At 33.0% G+C, this 24619-nt stretch overlaps 1 protein-coding gene across 1 annotated transcript; it reads right to left on the reverse strand.

Annotated features, from left to right (window-relative positions):
* Positions 1–1989: 1989 nt before the first annotated feature.
* Positions 1990–23983, reverse strand: LOC140443059 (aldo-keto reductase family 1 member A1-A-like). The gene is made up of 5 exons (XM_072534112.1): positions 23804–23983; positions 10841–11182; positions 9940–10187; positions 4709–4972; positions 1990–2175 (listed from the first exon to the last, which is right to left on the reverse strand). The coding sequence occupies exons 1-5, from the start codon at positions 23864–23866 to the stop codon at positions 2136–2138; spliced, it is 957 nt and encodes a 318-aa protein (XP_072390213.1). The 5' UTR covers positions 23867–23983; the 3' UTR covers positions 1990–2135.
* Positions 23984–24619: the final 636 nt, after the last annotated feature.

Here is a 24619-nt window from a genome sequence, read left to right on the forward strand (position 1 = left end):
AAGTTATCGCCTGACACAAAAAGAATACCTTCTTAGAACGATTACCTGGAATTACTGATAAGGCTTCACTAATGATAGTTTAAGTAGTTTTTATGCCACATTGCAGCTTATGCCAATAATATAAATTAGAAATTATTTGCATCTTCCATTTAGTTTGTAGATGTACATTGTTCATGTCTTACCTACCTACGTTTTTGGTGTCGATATTTTGTTATTTGCATTTAAAAATGACGTCAACAGGTTTTATCCCGGTTAAGTGTAGTTTTAAAGGTGCCTTCAGTCTAAGAGAGAAAAATATAATATTAAATGTACACGATGCATTTGTACATCAACGCCCTTTAAGTAATGTTCGTGAAATCGTTAACATGTGTTCAAATATGACAGGGGTTGGAGAAGCAACAATTTATAGATTCCTAAAAGAAAGAAAAGGAGGAACTGTTTCATCTCCCAAGAAGAGTGGAGGGAGTAAACCCTTGGAAATTGAAGAAATACATAAAAACATGATAAGACGCAGCGTCCACTCATTTTTTTTTAACAAAGAATTTCCAACATTGGACAAAATCCAAACATTAATTAGAGAAAACGAAGAGTTACCAATCATAAGCAACAAGAAATTATGGGGACTATTGAGAGAGATGGGATTTCGTTGGCAAAAGAATAGAAGAAAATCCGTTTTAATTGAAAAAGATTACATTGTATGTTGGAGACGAGATTATCTAAGAACCTCGAACTATCTATTAAAAAGTACCGAGAAGAAGGGAAAACAATTTTTTATTTGGACGAGACTTGGCTAAATGAAGGTCATACTGTACCATATCTATGGGTTGATACAAATGTGAAAAGTTCCCGTCAGGCATTCATCGAAGGTGTATCTACTGGAATAAACAATATTCCCGTTGGAAAAGGACGCAGACTCATAATAACCCATATTGGAAACGAATACGGTTTTGTCAATGGTGGATTATTAAGTTTTGCCTCAAAATCAACCAAAGATTACCACGAGGAAATGACTGCTGACGTTTTTGAAGAATATTTTGAGCAAATGTTGGATTTAATTCCAAAAAATTCTGTCAGTCATGGATAATGCTAGTTACCATTCAAGACTAGCAGAAAAATTGCCAACAACTGCATGGAAAAAAGGAGAGATAATCGAATGGTTGGATAAACACGCAATTGAGTACAAGGAGAATTCGACAAAAAAGGAATTATTACCTATTTTAAGGCAACATAAAGCAGCTTATAAAAAATATATAATTGATGAAATGGCATTAAACTGTGATGTAATTATTTTACGTTTACCCCCATACCACTGTGATCTGAATCCGATACAAAATATATGGTCTCAAGTAAAGGGTGAAGTTGGACGCAACAACAAAACTTTTAAATTAGAAGACTTACAACAATTATTAGAACATTCCTTATCAAAAGTAACTCCAGAAAATTGGAAAAATGCTGTTAGTCATGCTCACAAGGAAGAAAATAAAATGTGGAATTTGGATAATATGACTGATGCAATGCTGGAACCGGTAATAATTAACATTGGAGTTAAAGATTCCTTAGATTCTGAAGAAAGCAGTGAATCTGAAATGGAATTTGATTAAAATAATATTCATTTTTTTACAAATCGGCCCCTGTTACGGCCACAAATTATTTTATATATAACCAATAAAATAAATATCTTACATTTCTTGCAAATTCATTAGTACCTGTTAATCTCCATCACTCCGAGACTGGCAACTTTATTTAGGGATTAGTAACCCTCAAAACTATTGTATTCTATTCTGCTTCAACTTTTATACCTGGTGGTCATACTCAATTTAAAATTGTTTTCCTATATACTTCTATAAACTTGTTGACAAATATCTGTTTTTCATTGAGTCACCCGTATCAACAGTTTAGGGATTTGCATACATAATGTGCTATCAATATGATAGAAATGGACTATAGAGAAAATCAACTTGGACGGGATTTAAACTGAATAAAAAATAATACGTTTTTATGTTTTATTTATAATATAATGACAAAGTGCATTTTATAACATATTTATGAGTTGACAAACTTGTGTGTCTAATTCATGTTAAGATTATATCATTAAAACTTTTAATAACAAACATAAATTGACTCAGGTATTATTATTACTTCCTTGCAAATGGATATTCTGGTTGCTCATCAACCCTGAAAAAAATATAAAATTAATTTATAGTATAAATATTTCAAAATATATAATTAAAGGAAAAACAAGATTTTATTAATTGGTTAGTCTCAAAGAATATACAGTCAAAATACCAATTAAATTAATAGTTACACATGATGGAAGTAATTTCATTATCAATGGAATACATATATGTATATACCCGTCGTCTTCTTCTTCTCGTTGCACTACAATCTGGGGTGGTCTTGGCTCACTGCACAAACTGCTTCCATTTCGAACGGTCGTCTATGATTGTTGAGTCAGTGGGTAGCCCCATTTGTTCTTACATCTGACTATATGTTATCTCTCCATTACATTTGGACGTCCTAAGGGCCTTCTCCATGTTTAGGCTTCCTCCCATATTAACTTGGTGAGGCGGTTATTAGGGAGTCTGTGGACATGGCCAGTCCATCCACGTTAAGATTTAATTTCTTAGACTACATCGCTAGCCATACACATCTCGGCATTTGTTCTCATTCAGTATTGGTTAGTATTCGGCTCGTGATAGGGTCCAAAGATTCTTCTGAGGATTTCTCTCTTGAAAAATCTCTCATACCCGTCTGTATGTATATAAATGACATTGTTGTATCTTGCGTTTACTACTATATGAAGTAGAAACGTGGACTCCAAGTATGGCCGTTCTTAAATACTTGGAAGTATTTAAGATATGATAAGATAAGATATAAAGGTAAGCTGAGAGGAAAGAGGCAGCAATGAGGAGATTCTTAGGCGGTTGAACCAAACTGGTCGATATAATAAAAAGAAGCAAGCTGTCTAGGTAAAGATAGTGCAAATACTCCTGACCATGGAGCTGCGTGAAGGCGGAGTCAAAATTCACGTAAAGGCAGAAAGATTCTGCCTTTACGTTCTGCCTCTGAGTGTTTGAATTATCTTTACTACCTTAGTACCCTGAAAAATATGAACTTTTGCATCTCATCATACAGATCCAAGGTAAACGTGATTTTGACAGAAGATGAACATTATCGCTTTAAAAACTTGGAGAGGCAATGGTTCGGAAAATCGACAAAATCATTATTTACTGCTGCGGTCAATAAATGATAGCGAATATGGAAGCTAACATGATATCTATAGTTCTAAAACGGTCATAAAACTAGAAAAAGAAGAATATGCTTCAATACCATAAGTGGATATAATACAGGAAGACGGGACTTCCTTAAGGATCTAAATTTGGTCCTTGTTTTCGTTTATTTTAATGATCTTGATGATTTTTTGGAAAATGACAGTATTAGAAACAGGAAGTGCCAAGGAATCTAATTAATACTACGATGACCTGAAGCTGATACGTAAAACGAGACATTTTACCGGAAAAGTTCCATTTAAATGACATTTTCGTGACATTTGATGTGGAGCGTGACGTGTTACTTGACATTAAACGTCATGAGAGGTTAAATGTCACATTTCACTTTAGGTTTTGACATATAATTTCACGTAGTACCTACGCAAGGTTAGTAGATGTTAAGTAGGTTGTCTCGTAACTATGTGGGCGAAGCGAGGGGAAGGCAGAATGCTTACGTCACTCATACGACAAAGTCAAATTTGACAGTTGATCGACAGTTGTCTGCACGTCTGAGTTTAAGTTCACGTTTGTTATTGTCTCTATTCTATAGTATCATTAGTTCGTTTATTTGTTTAGTTATTGTTTAGTTTTTATTTTTAAGTATAGGTATAAGGACAATATTATTTATAGAGACTTATTATTTAGTTATTTGTGTACATAAACACTTGTGAAGTGTGTTTTCGTAGCCGTGATATCAAGGTTTGTCATAACAATTATATGTAGTTTTGTACGTTATAATAATGATATATTTTTTAGATGAGATAAGTATATATAGCTTGAAGATTTGTGCTTGAAGGACTAATCATTTTTTGTATTTTAATCTAATAATAAATTATTTATATTACCTATTGGTTTTTTTTTGCCTACCACTAGATATGATAAAAATGCTGCAAATTCCAGGAAAAACATAATAAGTAAGTTCCTACATATTTAGTATTTTTGCTTTTGAACTTTTTCTACTGTTTTTTTTTGGGGTTTTTGTGCGAAATAAACTGTTATCTCCATTTAAAACACACAATATTATCACTATAATCAATTCTATTTTTTGTCATCAGACTATTGATTTTAGAAAAAAAAATTTATATTATTACTTACTAATATAAGAACCACTTAACATCCCTATACCCAAGAAAATCCCAAAATATATTGCAAAACCTAAGTTTTTGAACCTTATATTAGCATTGAAGCTTATGACAATTTTAAAAGTGTCGTATGGGTGACGTATTCCCGCCTTTAAAAAGCGAGCATTTGATTGGTCTATAGTTACGAGACAACCTACTTAAATATCTACTAACCTTGGTACCTACGTGACTTTCTACGCACTTACATAATACTTCACGTAAATGTCTAGTTTTACGTGTCAGAATCAACTCAACGTCATGACATGTTTTGTCAGCTGTAAATCTGCATCGTGTCAATTTTTATATTCGAATACTTACTTAGGATAAACTCTCCAGTCGACAATTCGAGCAGCTTCTCCAATATCTAGAGTTTCAATTTTCTTCATATCTGCATCGTCGAGACTAAAATCGTAAAGTTCAAAGTTGCTCTTTATCCTTGCAGGATTGACACTTTTTGGAATGACGACAGTGTTTTTCTGTATTAAGAATCTTAAAGCGACCTGCGCATTGCTTCTGTTGTGTTTTTTGGCTATTTCTGTGATAATTGGGTTGGTGAGGACGTTGACTAAATCTGTTCGCTCCCTAAAAAAATATCATGTATTGCTTGTGTATTATTATTTAGTCACTATGATACAAAAACTTAGATAATAACCCTAAGTGTGTGTAATAGGACTTTTCATCAAAAAATAGTGTCAGTCATTTTTTTTTCGAATAGATATTTTGTAAACCAACATGTTAGGCTAGGTTAGTAATAAAAATAACAATAAAGTGCATGTACCACATAATTAAGACTATTTCACTAAACTATTTTTACCTGATTAAACGTCATGATACTATAACTAACAAGATAAGTCAACGCGCATGTTCTCTCTCGCACACTTGTGAAGTCACCCCGAGACAACTTTAATGACGCCAAGTTAAATGCTCTATCTGTTGCTATCCGGTGTACTTCAAAACGTAGTGAATGATATTTTTATTTATTGATTGATGTAGTAAAGACTTTGTATATTATATTGTTATATAAATTTTGTGGTGAAAACATTCAGTTTACTGTGTTAATATCACCTAATTTATTTATCGTACGCAACTTGCTCTCGACTACCTGTAGCTACTTTATAAAGAAGACTAATTATTTGGTTGCCATAATGTATTGTGCAGTGGTGGGTTGTTTAAACAATTATAATAAAAAAAGTAAAACTTTTACGAAGTGTCGTTTTTTTGTGTTTCCTAGAGACAAACAAATTCGTAAAGTATGGGTCTTCAAGTGTTTTCAGCGAGACAAATTTAATGTAGAAACCGCGAGAATATGATCATGACATTTTACAGAATCTGACTATTGTTTAAAAGACAAACTATTGAGATTGCCCCACAGACAATGGAATATTACTACTAATAGTATAATTAATTATGAAATTGTCACTGAAGAGATCTTTTCCTCGCTAAACCTTCCTAATGGTGATACGGAAATTAACCCTGAAGATTTAATTGACAGTCATCAAGATTTTATTAATTCGAATATAAGAACCTGGAATGAGATGAATTGGAAAATTTAGCCGGTTTCATTACATTTAAGTTACAAAAAAAAAGAGATACTTGGATATATTCCGGACGCTAACGATAAATCGTTGACTTGGATAAACCACGTTTCTGAGGGTGGTTTACTCAAACCAACACTGGAATTTGTAACTAAATGTAGTGAACTGGAACATTTTTCGTATTTATAATGGCGAAACATTAAAAATAACAAAAAATTATATAAAAAACTTAATAGAAGCTGCAAAATATGTAAATGCTAGCGAAGATGTAAAATTACCTTTTTAGATGTAAAATGTATTTTAAAATACGAATTCTAAATAAAAATATTAAAGATAATTACAATATCCGCAAGAGAAAAATCACAAAGATTGTAAAATAAATGTCTAAATGATATTCATAAAGTCTCAAGTATGACCCGCTTTTCCTGTATGGTTCAAATTCTTTACATTTTACCGGCTTTTTATATTTAACTTGTTTTGTAATATGTTTTGTAACAATATTTATTTTGTTTGTAATACACACAATCAAATCGTAGATTCATATATTTCTTTAATTAATTTTACAAATTACTTATTAATTTTCAAACCACGGTTTCACAGAAAATAACTAGTTATGACTTCTTATTGCAAGATATGGCATCGAGGTATACTTAGCGTTAACAGTTTAAGTTTCGAAGTTGTTCATTACAGTAATGGAACAACGTTGCCATATGATGCATCGTTAAAATAAAATAAACACAAGTCCCCTGGCTTTGTCTCGCTATGACGTCATGCGCAAAGTCGATTAAAATTAGAACGGCAAGTGAGCATATCTTGTTTGTTATAGTATCATGATTAAAGTCATAGCAAAGTTATGTTTCCTACTGACAAAACTCCTTCCTGTCCGTGATTTCTCAGCGACAAAATTATGACAGATCCGTCACGAAGGTGTCTGGTAATTCTGTTGTTGTCAGTATGACAAATGTCATTGAGGCGTAATCAATTTTAAACAGATATAATGAATCCAGACGAAAAATCAAGATTTGGATATCAGGCAGGTGAAGAAATCAAAAAATTGGTTTCGGAAAATGTCCCATTGAACACGCAGAGATCCAGAAGGTTTAGTGGACCCAATTTTCGGAGTTCCTACGGGTGAGAAATTTAACGCTTGAAAGATGTATTACCATAACAGAATTAGCAAAAATTCTCGAGGATTATGCCTTTAGCATGAAAAAAGGCAATGGCGAAGACTATAAAGAGTCATCTGTAAAGTCTACAGCAAAAATGGCGCAAGAAAAATATTTTACGGAGTACGGCATAAAAATCGATCCTTTCACAGATATATCTTTCAAATGTGCAAGATTGACCAAAGATACCAAGCGTAGGCAGCTTCAAAGTCTTCAAGAAAAAAGAAAACTCAGTTTAAAAGCATTATCCACCGAAGAACTATTAAAAATCATCCAAAGCTACGACGAGAAAACCCCCGATGGAGCACAAAAAAAGTTTTTTCGCCTTTGCTCATTTGAACTTGCTTGGAGAGGCAATAAGGCCATAAACTGCAAGATTTACTTTTTCCAGAAAGAATTTAATGTTATGGGAGAATTTACGGGCCGAATTGAATATAACAGCATTTTTTCCAAAACAAATCAAGGCGGTTCGAAAAGTTTGGCAAGCGGCAAATGGCTGGTTAGAAATTCATCAAACGAAAGGATGGATCTTGGTTCAAAAATTGTCCACTTGGAATCAACACCGTATATAAGCGGGCAAAAATGTCAGCTGAAAAATTGGAATAGACACAAAAAAAACAGGTTTCTGAACAAGAGTTAATTAAATTAACGGGCCACTAAAATGCCACTAAAAAATTAACGGGCCACTAAAACCATATCTGCAGCTAGATTCCAGTCACCACCAGAAGTTGATCGAAAATCTCAGAACAACAAATGAAGCTGGACCTTCGGGTTCCCGAATGCTACAGGTCACTAATACACAAAATCATGCTTTGGTAGAAAATAATGGGCAAACTACTATTCGCTCCGTGCGTGACTGACGCGACACCTACCGCCTTCATCTGACAGTTTTGGACCTACCAATTTTCAGGTTAAACATATGACATTAATGACATATGTTTGACATTGTTAAATACAGGCGAAATTGACAATTATTAATAATTAACTTTTTAATTATATTTTTTCAGTTTATGTACAAAATAAATGTAGTATTAAAAACTAGGTTTCTAAAATTCATCATAATATATCTTTTTAAGTCCAAACGGAAAAGAAAAGTTAAAAATCTAGTACTGGCAAATCAAGTTTTTCACGTGAAAGAGCATATAATTAAAAACAGTAATAGTAAAAGTTATGATATAAAAGCTAAAGTCATCAGGCACTCTGCAGTTAGCTTGAAGCCTTATAAAATATCATTTAAGGTAAATTATTTAAATATTTCAATTGCATAAAAATGAGGTTACGTGATATTTCCTTTGTCATATTAATAGCACGGATCCATCTTTTTCTTTTCTCTAATTTATATGTAATCTTTGGGAACCTATAAAAACTACACTTACTATTTTTGGTATTATTAGCAAAACTAAATACGCAACATGTATTTGCACACATTTTTGATAAAATTTATGCGTAAAAAGATTCCATGATTCCAATTTTGTCATATTTCGCCGCTACGCACGCTGGCATCGTTTCAAGGTTCCCCTACCATGGTCACGTACGGAGCAAATAGCTTATAATAACTGTACATTTAATATTGTTAACAAATAAATAAAGATTATGTTTCGTTGATATGGTGCATTAATTGTCTCGTGAAATGTCTTGTCGAATATTATTCGAGAAAAATTATTTACCGGCAAAATTTTCTTCTGGTTTTATTCAAGTTTGTCGCCTTTTGGCAATTTTCGCTTATGAAATTTTGACAAAATCATTCGATTGACGTCTCGTTATTTAACTGTCAAAATTTAATTCGCGAAAATTGCCAGGCAACAAGTTTCCATTCCAGTCGAAAATATTTCCGGCAAAATTTTCTCTCTTATGACATTATATACGCCAAAAATACCAAAGAAAGTCTAGTTATTGAAACAATAAAGTGACACAATTAGCAAATCAATTTTAATCGATTATTTGAATGACACCTGTACGAAAAGGAACAATAAAGCGGTGTCGTTATGGAGTATGTAAGGGTGATACACGCTCTATTTCATTTAAAGACAATTATTTTGTAAATTTTCTAAGGCCTTTATTTCTTTATAAACAATGTTATTCTTTTATTAAAAAATATCTATGTTTATAATATAGACATACGTCATTGTCAAATATGGCGACTGATAAAAAGTCCTATTGTTAGATCATAAGATGGGCTGAGAAATCCCTCTCTTGATCCAGTGAAAATAACAAATAACGTACCGACATGGAATAATCAAACACTTTTTGCTTGTGACGGGTTTGCTATTACACATCGGACTCAGTAAAACGCAAGTTTCATCTAATTAAAAATATATCGGTTGAATAAAATTTTCGGTTTAAGATTATGGTTTCTGAAAATTATAGTAGATTTAAGGATTATTGTAAAGGCATGATAGAACATAGTTAAAAGGGAAGCAATTGTAGTATATTTACTATAATTATAGTATGGTTGCTAACACTGATCGAGAGGCAAAAATTGATATCTTACACATTTTGTTTTATTTAAATTTAAAGATACAAAGCCCTTAATTAAAGACTCGACAAAACATTAAAAATATATGAAAAGATACCAGTTAACGATCAAATTGAAAACCGGACACATGTTAAAATAATTAAAAAAAGTGCAAAACAAATTGTCAAATCTTTATAAACCCGGTTAAAAGATAAATTTTTGGTGGTTAATCGTGATATTAGTATCTCTGTGTTGTGGTTGTCGTCTATTTTAAGCGAGAAATAACATACTACAGTACAAAACCTATCATACCGCGTACCGCGATAATATGCAAACCCTTTAATTTTAATGGTCATAATGAACATACAGTAAATAATATTTTAATTGACTTACTCAACTCCAATACGTTTTAAAAATGTGTTGTAACCCGGATTTCCAAGCGGTGAATATGCCGTCACTACAATGTTGTTTTTCTGGCAGAACTGAACCAGCTCTGGTTGTTGTAAGAATACGTGTAGTTCGATTTGATTGCAAGCCGGTTTGATTCTGGCAAATTTCAAAAATTTATCAATTTGTTTTACGTTAAAATTGGAGACTCCAATGGTCTTTGTTCGGCCAGCATCAACTTGTTTTTCCATGTTCTAAACAGACAAAATTCATACATAAAAAAATGTATCAGTAAATATCAAAAAATGACAGTGTAGTTGATAGATTTAGCAGGGAATTATGTAAAAATCGTATAAATATTTTATTTTCTGCGTTTAGTAGACAAGCGTGAACTTGAAGAATAATCGCTAATATATCACAACAGAATACTTGATACAGATATCAAATAAAATTCAAAAGTATAGCGATCATCTATTTTATTCATTTCTTATCCTCCTTTACTCATCCTTTCAGGAACTTACAAATCAGCAATTCTTTGTAATGGGTGATTTTCTCTCTCATTTTGGCATTAATTAATGCAATCCCTTGACTTTCAGTGTGCTTAATTTCCTTAACCAATTGATTTTTTGTTCCTCGTTTATATTTTGACTCTATTTCGCTTCTTACTTATTACTTACCCAGTACAAGCAACTTATTTTGTTGGCCTACAGTCTCAGTGACTGTAAAATGTCATTCAAAAGCAGGGCATTAATAAAATAATAAAAACGATTAAGGAAAGTCGTTTATGATCATAAAAAACTAAAACTCTAAGAAATGTACATATAAATATACATTAACTAACTTTATTATTCGAAAGGTTTGGTATAAAGTTGTGATATATATTTTTATAAAAAATAAAAAATCTTACCTGCCATAATGCCTTGTGCTCTTCTTTTTCGAATTGTGGAGGCCCTTCGCCTTCTTTTATCCCGACAGGAAAGTGTATAAGATAAAGATCGAGATAATCCAACTGCAGATCAGCCAACGATTTTTTCAAATATTTTTCAACCCTATCGGGATGTATACCTGGAGCTGGTAGTTTGGTGACAATGAACAGATCGTCTCTGGACAATTTTCCAGAATCGAACCATTTTTTCAAGACTTTTCCGATGACATGTTCGTTTCCGTATGCGGCAGCTGTGTCGATGTGACGGTAGCCGAGTTCTAAAGCAGCGTTTAGTGCTGTCTCTATCTCGCTGTCGTCTCTGGCCTAAAAATTAAAAAAAGCGATTGAAAGAAAATTAGCTGAAGATAATTTAGGCATTGATATCTTTCTAGATTATCTAAACCAGTTGGGTTTAATCTTATTATCGCTAAGGATCGCCTTAGCGAGCAAATCCAGAGAAAGATGTTGAGATGATGCTGTTTGAGAGGAACAACTTTATCGTGCACCAAGTACTCCGAAGATTCTTGCCTGTGTCATCAACCATGGAATAAATGGAAGAATAAGGCTGGAACCAGTGATGATAATATCAGAAACAACCAACCATTTTATTTTAAATGCCATAATTGTAGAAAAGTGGGTAGAAGCGCTATCAATATTGAAAAAATAAAAATGAGCACTTCCAGTAGAAAATGTTGAAAAGGTAACATTATTCACACCACTGTAGATGAAATTACTTTGAGATTAAATGCTCTAAACCAGATTTAAGTTTTTGTTTGTCATATTTTAGTTATTTTCAAAATAATTAGGTATACTGGAAGGAATTAGATACATTGGAAAAATTTGAAAAATGTTTTGACATACTTGACATCTATAGAAAATTATGTATTGAGATTTGAAAAAGGTAGAAACAAAGTAATATAGAGATAGTATCCTATATTCATGCAGATTTTGAAAATAATCAAATTGATAAAAAAAGTATTAGTGGTTATGTTATAAAGCTTAACAATAATGTTATTTGTTGAAAAACTAAGAAGCAAAGTATAGTGTTATCATCTAGTATAGATTCGGAATATATGACATCGTCAGCTTGCTTCCTCCACCGAACCTAATTTTACATCTCTTGATTGTTCGTTCCTGAGTATAGAAATGGTTACCTTGTCCCTGTTGGAGAATATGTCCAGATAGATGCCCCATAGATGTTTAACAAGTTTTTTCAAATTTAAGTGCGAAACAGTGAAATTCAGGTAGCTTTTTAAGCGATTAAATTTTAAAGTAAAGACAGACATTTTTTTGCTAAAAGTAATAATTTCTTTTATTAAAATTTAAAAGGATTTGTAATAATTAATAAGTTGTAAATTTTATGGTTTAACTTAGCTGTCATTTTAATTTTTTTTATTTAATGTTACCGTATGACAGCTAACTTTATTATTTTCGATATTTATTTGTTTTGTTTGTTTAAAAAAAAAGGTTAATCTCTGTGCGGTAACATTTGTAAGTTTTTGTAGTATCTCCAACCTCTGGAGTTTGTAAACGGACACATGTAAGTTTTCTTATTCTCTATTTTGCAACTATTTATATAGTATATTTTTTGTACAATCTGTATTTTGATAACTGTTTGTTTGAGACAAAAATAATCGTTTGATTTGTTTCTCTGATCCATTTTTTTATTTATTTTAGAAAAATCTCCTAACCTGTTTGTGTTTCTTTATTTTAGAAAGGAAGAAACTTTCTTTCCTCCAGCAGGAAGTTTTCTCGAAGCGGCGTCCCATTTAAATAGCTAGAGGTATTTCTTCTTGTCTTTATTTGCCATTTGTCCAGGAGATTTATGTAAGTAACCCCTTGGTTTCATCCGCGACCCCAGCTCTCCAACAACCCCCTGAGTGCCGTACGCATACGTTTCGATTTATTTTGCTTGCCCTATCTTCGCCCCCATAGTTTCTGTCCCCTATTTCTACCCCTATGTTCTTGCCCTGAGGTAGACAAAATATAATTCCTTACAAAGTTACTATAGGATCGCAGAAGGGTGTTGGTATTACAATTGGCCAAAAGAAATCGTTTGATTTCTCTGTTTGTTTTTAGATGACGTAGTTACGTCCGTATACAGTTATTTTGATAACTATTGTCTAGGACGGGAAAGATTTTTGTTTTGGTTCAGAGTAGTGGCTATACCGCTCTGAGGAGACCTAAAGAGGTCGAAATACGTATAAGCGGCTGTCGCTGCCCTGTATCAAAACAAAAATCTAATACCGTCATTATGTTTTATGTGTTATAAAAATGTTTATATTTGTCAACGTATTCGTTGTAATATTCCATATCAGTAGATTCTTTCCCACCACGTATTTTATACTTTTTTGGTATTTCATATAATAACAGATATAACGAACTTTGTCACAAAAGTTGTGTATTGTTTAATCAGTAAGAACTACGTAAACTTATTGATAAATTGAAGTCACTCTGAAAATTTGTTATAAGTGTTTAAAACTTTTATTATATAATATTCGTAAAAAATAATAAACAATATTGTGTTATTAATAATTTTGAAGTATATACCTATAATTAGATATCTGTAACCTTGTTAGTGATATTTTTTTAAGTAATAAAAAATGCTAAACAAGTATCGTATTAACAGAGTAGATTTTAAGGACGAAAAGCAATAAACAATGTTTGGTCTGTTGCAAAGTAGATATTAGATCACAAACATTGAATCATAATGAATGTTTACCTATAGACGACAAAACGATTGATTACACAGTAGAAATTTACGTAACATGAAACTGCAGTATAGTATGTATAAAATTGCACTTTATAATACTTAAATGTTTTAGGTTTATCAAAGTAAATATATACAGTAAAACCTCCCTTAACCGAAACCTTTTTAACCGAAACATCGTTTAACCGAAACGGCTGACAGTTTCAATAATTTCGTCAATAAAAAGTAAATGTTTGTCGCAAAACGTAAACAATTCCGTTAATTTCACTCACCAATTAATGTCTATGTGTGTTGGGAAATCACAAAAACAAGAGCTCTAAAAGATATTTCCGAAAAGGCATTTTAAGGTATAGAAGCCAAAAAAGTTCATGGATGTCGACCACTTTATTTTTAGAATAGTTTGAAAATGAATTCGTCTCAAGTGTAAAATCCTTTTTAAAATCAAAAAACCTTCTCATCAAAGCATTGTTGCTTGTTGACAATGCGCCCTCACCCTCAAAATCTACAAAATGGTGACAATTGTCAGATTTTTGCCACCGAATGTCACAAGCTTAATCCAGCCGTTAGACCAGGGAGTTATAGAGACATTCAAGAGACATTATAGAGAAGCATTCTTAAGACATCTGTTATTACAGGAGACGAATTAATCCAAAAGTGTTTCCGAAATTCTCAAATATTTAACAATAAAACATTTTTATTGGTGAGCTGAGTCGTGGGCCAAGATCAAATCTTCAACTTTGGAAAAATGCTGGAACACACTTTTGGATAAGATTTTGATTGACGATACTGAAGAAGAAAATGGTAAGAAAACGACAGAAGAAATTAAACCTTTCATTAAAAAGTTGCTGGGACATGACGAAATTAACTAAGAAGAGATACGTGACTGGTTAGCAGCTGATGACTCAGAACGTGAATTAATCGACCAGGACATCATTGATATGGTTCTTTATCAAGACAACCTGAGCATATCAGATGACGAAGATGACGACCCAAGAGGCAACAGGCGGCACAATACCGTCGACGAGATTTTCAATGCTTTAGAGGAAAGAATTTTATACAGTAGGCCTAATTAGTTAGGGACACGACTAGATTCTTAATTTTTGTTGTCATTATATAAAGTTTTGTCCTTTTCAGATTGCTTTACGTTTCGTCGAACAATCGAATGAGGCAAACTCATGACGTTCTGCAAATTAACGATGGAGGGAGAGAGAAACATCGTTGTTAAACGAAAACGCAAAAAAATAGCAGATTTCTTTAAAAAAGCATGTTAAACTTGTTCATTTTCCTTAATTTTATTACTTTATTTTGGATTTACTTATTAGAAAACATTACGAAATCAACTCATAGTATTTTTTAATACCAATACTTTGATCAAGAATATTATAAAAAACAATGTTATTTTTAACCGAAATCCTTGTTATCCGAAACGGCCTCCCCCCCCCCCAATTATTTCGGTTAACGGAGGTTTTACTGTATACACATATACATAAATATATATATATATATATATATATATATATATATATATATATATATATATATATATTAAATGACCAAATGTATGACCTAGGAGGACAAATTCGTTAAACTTCCCGTGCTCGAATCGGTATCAATAAAGTGTTATGAATCATTTAGGCCTATCCCAGCCTCATCAGACACTTGGGCTGATACAAATTCAAACTCGGAAAGTCCAACGAATGTCTCCTAAAACTTCACCACAGCCGTGGTTAGCGTACAGAGGTGCCACCTGTTTTGGCGGCCAACGATATAATAATATCGTTTTCTGTCGTCTGGGCTATGCGAAATGTGTGAAAGACCTCTGTACGCTAACCGCTGCTGTGGTAAAGTTTTAGGAGACATTCGTTGGACTTTCCGAGTTTAAATTTGTATCAGCTTAAGTGTCTGATGAGGCTGGGATAGGCCTAAATGATTCATAACACTTTATTGATACCGATTCTAGCGCGGGAAGTTTAACGAATTTGTCCTCCTAGGCCATAAATTTAGCCATTTAATTCAACAAAGCGATAGCAGCTTTTGCTAAAAGATTTAATCTTTTACACATTTCGTATAGCCCAGAGGCCAGAAAACGATATTATTATATCGTTTTTGTTCATGGCCGCCAAAGCAGGTGGCACCTCTGTACGCTAACCACTGCAGTGGTCAAGTTTTAGGAGACATTCGTTGGACTTTCCGAGTTTGAATTTGTATCAGCCCAAGTTTCTGTTTATATATTTTTGATATTTAATATTTTATACATATTTTTGAGTACTTGCTATCGTAGTAAATAATATTATCAAATGCTGTATTTACTTAGATAATATGCTGTTACGGTTAATTGGATAAGTTTAAATATATATTTAATAATATTTACTAGTAGGTGACGATTTATCTGGTGCTCGTTAATATAATTCATGTTTTTGAAGACGTCTAATCAATGTTTACAGTATACCTGCACATTTAAAGTTCAAGTGTATTGCTTTTAACGATATGTTATCCTTCGTATATTTAAATTGTATTAAAAAGTATATTTAATCTTTAGGTTTACGTAATATATTCCATGTAATATTTAATATGATATACATAACAACCAAGATCTGAAAATAATTAGAAGTCTTTATTGGAATCAGACAGCAAATCTCAGAGTTGAAGGTGAACACATTGACTATGTGAAAATCATGCGTGGAGTGAGGCAAGGCTGTATTTTGTCTCCTCTAATCTTCAATCTGTACTCTGAAAGAATATTTATCAAAGCTTTGCACGAAACTGAAACAGGTATTCTACTAAATGGTTACCGGTTAAACAACATCAGATATGCAGATGACACTATAGTATTTGCGGACAACTTAGAAGACCTACAAGTTCTTATGAACAAAATCGTGTATTACAGTCAACAATATGGACTTAATATAAACGTTAAGAAGACAAAGCTTATGATAATTAGCAAGAAAAGAATAACAGAAAGTCAACTCTACGTCAACCAATCCCCTGTAGAAAGAATGACGCACTACAACTACTTCGGCACCAGAATAAATGAAGAATGTACCAACAACCAGGAGATTAGAGCACGCATCGGAAAAGCTAGATCCACCTTCAATCGGATGGGGGCCTTCTTCAAGAGTCACAACCTCTCTCTTGATACAAAAGTAAGAATGCTGCGATGCTACGTCTTCTCTGTCCTTCTTTATGGTGTTGCAGAAGATATGTGCAGAAAACTAGAAGCATTTGAGATGTGGCTATATCGGAGAATGCTTAAGATCCCGTGGACTGACCGAGTCACAAATGAGGAGGTCCTTAGAAGAATGAATAAGAACCGAGAGGTGCTGACCACCATGAAATCTCGAAAGTTACAGTTCTTCGGACATATTATGCGAAATGAATCCAGATATGCTCTCCTTCAAGCCATCCTGCAAGGAAAAATATTTGGAAAACGAGGTCTAGGAAGAAAAAGAACATCTTGGTTAAAGAACCTTAGAATCTGGTTCAATACAACATCTGTGCAGGTTTTTCGTGCTTCTGCAGATAAGATAAAGATTGCCATGATGATCGCCAACATTCGTAACGGATAGGCACATCAAGAAGAAGAATATTTAATATGGCATAGTTGTAATTTCAGGTTTTGTCAGGCCATGGAGTTTTTCCATGCTATGGCATGCTGGACGAGCCATACAGCCTGTAGTCAACACCTTGATATATGAGCAGGAATGCCTGCAAAGTGTACCAATATTCATACGCTTATGAAACGCACCTGGCGGATCATCCGGGCCTTCACATTTTACTCTTTTTTAATTTGACTTGAGTGAAATTTCTTTAAACTTTTCTATCTGCCCCTCTTGGCTAACTCTTGTTGGATTTTGTTTTTTCAAGGTCAGACTGGTCTCTATAGTTCTACTATATATTCTAGGAGAAGACAACCTACCCGCATAATTATTTAACTGTGGCGGTCAAACATTTGTAATCCTCTTTCACAAACTAATAATAGAGGTATGGCAAGAACGCGCTTTACCAGAAGATAGGAATATTGGAATTATATGTCTTATACACAAAAAAGGAAACGTGCTTAACTGTTCCAACTTTAGAGGGATTTCCCTTATACGGCATACAAAATTTTGTCCTTAATACTTAACGAACCACAATATACTGACAATATAATAGGATCCTACCAAAGAGGCTTTTTGAAAAATAGATCTACCATTGATCACATACATATCATCCAAAAGACAAATGCTAGAAAAAACGACGGAGTACAACATAGACTGCCATTACATCTTCGTAGATTTTAAAACAACATACGATATTGGTTGATATATAGGCCCCAATTATATTCGAATGTGGAATACCAAAACGATTGGTATAATTTGTTAAAATGACAATGAAGAAAGTTGAATGTCATGTGGGGGTACAAGGGGATCTTTCAGAACCGTTTACAACTAACAGATGACTGCGTCAGGGAGATGCGCTATCATGAACGCTATTTAACCTAGCATTAGAAAAAATTATGACAGATTCGGAAATAAACTTAACGGGTACGATATATACCCATAGTAATACAAATAATGGCATATGTTGATGATATTGTGATCATTGGAAGAACCCGAAATGAAGGTTGGAAGAATGTTTTCAATGATGATAATACACTCTAGGAAAGCAACGAAATTTTTTATTTGTAACTGTCTTATCTAAGATCCTAACTTTTCCAAGAAACAATCATGGAAATGGCTTATAAATACAACAATTTCGAGTAAGGGCACACCGTCAATGTAACAGGAGTGCTAAGGTTCTCCCGATCAGCCAGAAGAATGAATACATTTTCTGAAGATAGATAAGTACATGGACCGTGTGGAGCTTCTTCTTCCTTCTTGTATGTAGGTTAAAGCCTGTTTCTTTTTTAATATCAGCCTTCTAAATTGTTTAAATTATCGCACTATCGTATATACATATTCATACTATCCTATCCTCTGCCATTCTACTAATGTGTTTGTTCCACTCCTGTTTCCGTTTTGTCATCCATCCATTTATGTCTTCTATATTGCATGCTCTTCTTGTGTTTTCGCTTCTCTCCCTATCCAACAGACTTTTCCATGATATTCGTCGGAGTATTTTCATCTCTGTTGTTTCTAGTAGTCGTCTCGTTTTAGATGTGTCAGGTCTTGTCTCCACCGTGTATGTTAATATAGGTATAATTGCTGCTTTATAGATTGTTGTTTTTGTGTCTTGTCTTAGGTGTTTCTTCTTCTTCTTCTTCTTCTTCCTTTGCCCTATCCGTTTCGGACGTTGGCTATTAACAAGGCTATTTTGACTTTGTTTACGGCACCTTTGAACAGTTCGGTCGATGTTAGTCCGAACCATTGTCGAAGGTTATGCATCCATGAGTGTCGTCTTCTTCCCGGTCCTCTCCTACTGTCGATTCTTCCTTGGACTATTAACTGTAGCAGCCGGTACTTAGTATGCCTCATGACATGTCCGAAGTACTCAAGCTTCCGTTTCTTTGCTTTTGCCCATTCTCTGCATTACTTCCACGTTAGTGATGTGGTCTGTCCAGGATATCCGAAGAATACGGCGATATATCCACAGCTCAAAGGATTCTAGTTTCTTCAGGGTGGCTTTCGTTGTGGTCCATCCCTCTGCTCCATAGAACAAGACCGGGAAGACATAACACTTGACCAGTCTTAATTTTAGTTCCATTGAGATTTTGCTTGTGAACCACTTTTTTATATTGTTGAACGCGTTTCGCGCTTTTTCAATTCGTGATCTTATTTCTGTTGACTGGTCCCATTTTGTGTTGACTGTGGTTCCAAGGTATGTGTATGTCTCCACTTGTTCTATTTTTCGGTTGTTTAATGTCAGTTGCATCGGAGGTTGTTGTGTTCTGCTGATGAGCATGTATTTAGTTTTGGTTGTATTGAGTTCTAAACCATATTCTTGACTTGCTGTGTGTATACTTTGCATGAGTCTTTGAAGCTCGTTGCAGTCTTTTTCGATAATAACTGTGTCGTCAGCATATCTAATATTATTGATTACCTCTCCGTTTACTTTGATACCCTCCGAAACTTCTCCCAGTGCTTCTCTGAAGATTTGTTCAGAGTATATATTGAACAGGAGCGGCGAGAGGACGCATCCCTGTCGTACACCCTTTTTAATATCTATCTTCCCACTGTGTAAGTTGCCCATCTTTATCTCAGCACTTTGGTTCCAATAGAGACTGGTTATTATGCGCAGATCCTTGCCATCAACATGCATCTTCCTGAGCATTTAGGTCTTAGGTGTTTGTTCTTCCAGATTGTGTCATTAAGAGATCCCGCCGCTTTACTTGCTTTTAAGGTTTGTTGTCGTACTTCTTCTTCAACATCTCCGTAACTAGTTACATCTATTCATGTGGAGGGAAAACACAAAATTCAAGCGTTTGAAAAATGAAAAAAAACTAAATAAAATAAATTTATATTCTTCTTATCCTTTATTATCCTGCCCAATCCTGATGTTGCACGATGACGCCAGTAAAGATTTTTACTGATACGTAGGTCTTTTTCATCAATCCAAATTCGAAGTAATATTTTTAAAACATATCTCATTAAGCTGATGGTTCGGTAGTCACTAAATCTTTTCGCATTTGCTTTTTTAGGTCTCGTGACAAAAGTCGACAATCGCCAATCCGTTGGTATATAGCTAGTTTCATAAAGGGTGTCCCTTGTTAGGATCGTCAAAATGCCCTCACACCTAAAATTCAATTTTTTTCATTTTTTTTTACTTTCCACGTGATTACAACATAGACTCAGCGAATGTTTTTAGTGGTTTTAATGGGATTTTCTCCATTTTATAGACTTTAAAACAGCTTAAAATTTAAAATTAAGAATTTAAAAAATTTTTTATAGACTATTAATCTGAAGTAACTGAGTCCTTTCAAACAATCAAAAATTGGTCTTAACACCTTTAAAGCCCCAAAAAACCATGTTTTTCAGGATTTGCGGGGTTAATCATATTTTTGAGATCGATACAACCTCAATAATTTTTTTTCATTTTTTACGTTTTATGTGAATAAAAAAATAAGATTCAGCGCAATTTCAGCTAGCCACCCCCTCGAACCTTCCCCAAAAACGTCGTTTTTTTTTCTTTTTTTTTCGGTGGGGGTAAAAGGGGTGGAATGCGAATACATGGAGTTGATTCCAGTGTACTCCAACTAGCCTCTTCTACTCAAATCCGACTCTCACCTTCACGCTGGTGTCCCCTGTTAACCGAGCAACCCAGCTGGAGATCCGGGTGGAAAGTTCGGTCGGGAACTGACGAGAGCGGGTGAAATGGCCCTCCGAAAAGAGGGTTTGTCGTTGGGTTAACTACCCAACCCGGTAAAACCCCATAGCTACGAAGTCAAAAATGCCGGACGGAAATCTCGAAGACGACCTATGCAACGAAATAAGGACCTGAATAATGGAAATAATGATAGAACCGACTGGTAATAGACTTGGGAAGGTCGAGGCTCTTTTATAGGGCTGTAGCACCAATGATGATGATGATTTTTTTTTCGGTAAGTTACAATCAATTTAAAAATTTCAAAAAATTCACACGTATGGTTAAGGCTTTTATAAAACTTATCTATTTTTTATAGACTCATGGGTTAAGTCTATATAACCTAAAAATGCTTTTTTTCCAAAAAACTTTTTTTATTTAATCAAAAACTAATAAAAAAAATAGACAAGTTTTGTAAAAGGCTCAGATAGAAAAAATTACGTTTTTGGGGGTAGTTTTGACGCAGTTACTTCAACTTAGAAGTAACCTATAAAAACCCCTAACTATTTTAAAATACCTAAAATTAAGTAAATCCACAAAAACACATAAAAAACATTTTTTTCGTTTTTTGAAGATGGCGCATCCACGGAAAAATGTGGAAAAAATTGGAAATAAAGTTTTTGATTAAATACACAAACTAAAAAAACTAGACCTGCAGCAATCTCAAAAAATACACAAGTTTTGTAAAATCGTTAACTACGCGTGTGAATTTTTCAGAGTGATTGCAACCTACCGAAATAAATAAATAAATAAATAAATGAAATAAAACCAACAAATGACGTTTTTAGCGGTAGGTCGTAAGACTAAGGGTAAGGGATCACATAGAACGTAAGAAAATTAAAAAAAATTGAATTCTGAGAGTTAGGTCATTTTGTCTATCTTAACATTTTTTTTAAATATGAAGGAGAGAGTACTTTTTAATATTGTTCTGAAGCTATTTTCTTGTGGCATTTTAAATTAATTACTATTTAAATGGGAATAAGCCACAATTAAAGGTTAAAATACGTTTATTGACGTTTCAATTTCCACTTCGGAAATCGTTCTCAAAATACAAACATTAAAAATTAAACAAATTTTGTTTTTTGTTACTTAGTGAAAAATTCTTCTAATAATTTAATTTTATCTGACCCATCTATATTGACAATTTAAAAATAAACTTAAAATTTAAAACCTAACAATGAACAAGAAAGGACAAGGAATTGCATTTATAAAATACCTTGTGAATGCGATCAGTTTTATTTAGGTGAAACATCAAGGCCATTAAATGTTAGAATAAGTGAACATCAATCCTATATTAAAAATAGAGAATTTGATAGATCTCAAATATGTAAACACGCATGGGATAATGAACATAGAGTTTAATGGAATGATTCAAATATAGTCCTAAAAGAAACGGATGGTAAAAAGAGAAAAATCAAAGAAGCGGCTCTAATTATGCTAAATGAGACCAATTGTGTCGCGAATTCCTCGGCAGAATGTAGTAGGATCTGGTTACCCATATTGAAAGAGGAAGTTATTAAAAGGAAAATACCAGTATTGGTAAGTCAGTAACATATAGACAATACATCATTTATGTTTTTTAAATAACAAACATATAAAATCGGAATTTGGTGTTTATTGAAGGTAAACTAAATGCACGATCAATACTTACCATGTCGGGATAGTATTATGAGGTTTTTTACTGATTTTTCACTCATAATTTACTATGGAATCACTAACAGTAGAATTTTACTGTCATCATGGCATGTATTTGTCTTTTTAAAGACGAATTACATGTTATGATCTTTTCTGACGGATATTCTCAAGTTAAAGTTGATTTCATGTAATCGAATGAACTATCTTATAAGTAAAGTCGTCCCAGGAACGCAACTCAACAATATTGGCAATATCATTTTAAAGTCGTCTACTTTAAAATGTATAATGTATGTCTGAATTGTCAATATAGATGAGTCAGATAAAATTAAATTATTAGAAGAATTTTTCACTAAGTAACAAAAAACAAAATTTGTTTAATTTACTAATGTTTGTATTTTGAAAACGATTTCCGAAGTGGAAATTGAAACGTCAATAAACGTATTTTAACCTTTAATTGTGGCTTATTCCCATTTAAATAGTAATTAAGAGTACTTTTTGTTCACGTTGTATGAATGTAAATGAAAGTATGAAATGTTTTAATAATATAATTAATAAATAAATAATGTATTTGTTTAAACAAATGGAAAAAAAAAGTTTTTTTCAAAAAATTCAAAGTTTCAAATTATATTCTGATTTTCAATTGTATACTAATAATATTTTTATCTTTACAATGGGATTAATTACGTTTCCTTAATTATTATAAACAAATCAGCTGCAAATTAAAAAAAATTATATTATTAATTTTTAACTAATCGTCCTAAAATAACTTTTTTCTTTTAAATTCGTCTACTTTACTGTTTTGAAGCAAAAAATTAATTCAACATTTTTTTAGAATACGCTACTGTGAAGTTTTTTTTTCTTAATAGATACAATACGTATTTATATTTGAGTGAATATTAATATTAGTAATTTTTTATTTATTTATTTCTCAACACGTATCTGGCTAAATGGCTAAGTGCTAAATCTAAAGAATAAACAGATATCTTTTTAGAGAAAATTCGAAAAAATCGCATTTTTAGCTCTAAATTGTTAATAATAAAAAAAAAACGCCAAAATTTGTGCAGAAAACGTATAGGTTTTTTTTACTATTATAAATATTATTAAAATCCTTTTTGCTATATAACGGGGTTAAATTTTGATAATTTCCCTCAAGTATAAACAGGCAGCGATAAAACATAATATTTATAGTTTTTCTGATTTGAACATCATATAGAAAATAATCTAAGATACCTAATAATTTATTATTATTTGCAAACATAGCCTGTTTATATATAGGAACTATCGTATTAGAAGTAATTTTGGATAATAAATGAATTACTTACTTCCCATGTCCCCAATCCTACCGTGGGCATGTTCAATCCACCACAAGAAATCGTTTTAGCCATATTTTATTTATTGAATAATTTTCGCAATCAAAAAATACTTGCCGGTATTAGATATTTATTCACCGACTCCCTCGAACATCAGACAACGACTGAATTACATTACAATTACATTTATATAAAGTCAGTCAGCAGGCACCAGCAGATAGCAGGAAGTTATTCGATTCACTTACGACGATATCTCGCGGCGCAATTTAGTTGCACAGCTGAGGTGTGAGGTGGGAGTTCAGTTATGTAATCGAAATAGGAATGTTAATTGATCATTTTCATCCATAGATAATTGTTACCAAATTTTATAATAAGAATGAGAATGGTAACTTTTGAATAGGATCTATTTTTGGTCTAAAGTAGGTCTAAAGTCTAATTTAGAACAAGGTTTCAATTTTGTGGAGATAAAAAGAAGTTTTACAGGAATTTCGCAGTATTTAAAGCTTTCAATACCTATTTTAACACGTTGAACGCCGTAATGTATGTAATATAAATGATTTTCGGGTCCGAGGATACTTTTTACTCAAAACATAAATATATGTCATGAATATTCCAAACATAAACATGTTACATCAACATCAACATTTTTTTCCAAATCGTACTTTGAACCGCGAAGCAAGTATTCACCACGCGGCCCTCAGTATCATATCTCCCTTCAAGGCCGCGCGACCCACCCGTGATTCACGTCGACAGGAATCAACTTGTCGCTCGTAGTCGATTATCATAGCTTTATATTACAAGCATTCAGTCTATTTCGCGTCGTTGTCT

The sequence above is a fragment of the Diabrotica undecimpunctata genome, chromosome 6, assembly GCF_040954645.1.
Source record: "Diabrotica undecimpunctata isolate CICGRU chromosome 6, icDiaUnde3, whole genome shotgun sequence".
NCBI lineage: Eukaryota > Metazoa > Arthropoda > Insecta > Coleoptera > Chrysomelidae > Diabrotica > Diabrotica undecimpunctata.

Bases quoted from the DNA above. Each gene is read 5' to 3' on its own strand.
- LOC140443059 (XM_072534112.1), bottom strand. From the start codon at position 23,866: ATGGCTAAAACGATTTCTTGTGGTGGATTGAACATGCCCACGGTAGGA. The intron at 10,188-10,840 runs GTAAGATTTTTT...TTGTCTGTTTAG, and splicing joins AGCACAAGGCATTATGGCAG to AACATGGAAAAACAAGTTGA. The intron at 4,973-9,939 runs GTAAGTCAATTA...ATATTTTTTTAG, and splicing joins TTAAAACGTATTGGAGTTGA to GGAGCGAACAGATTTAGTCA.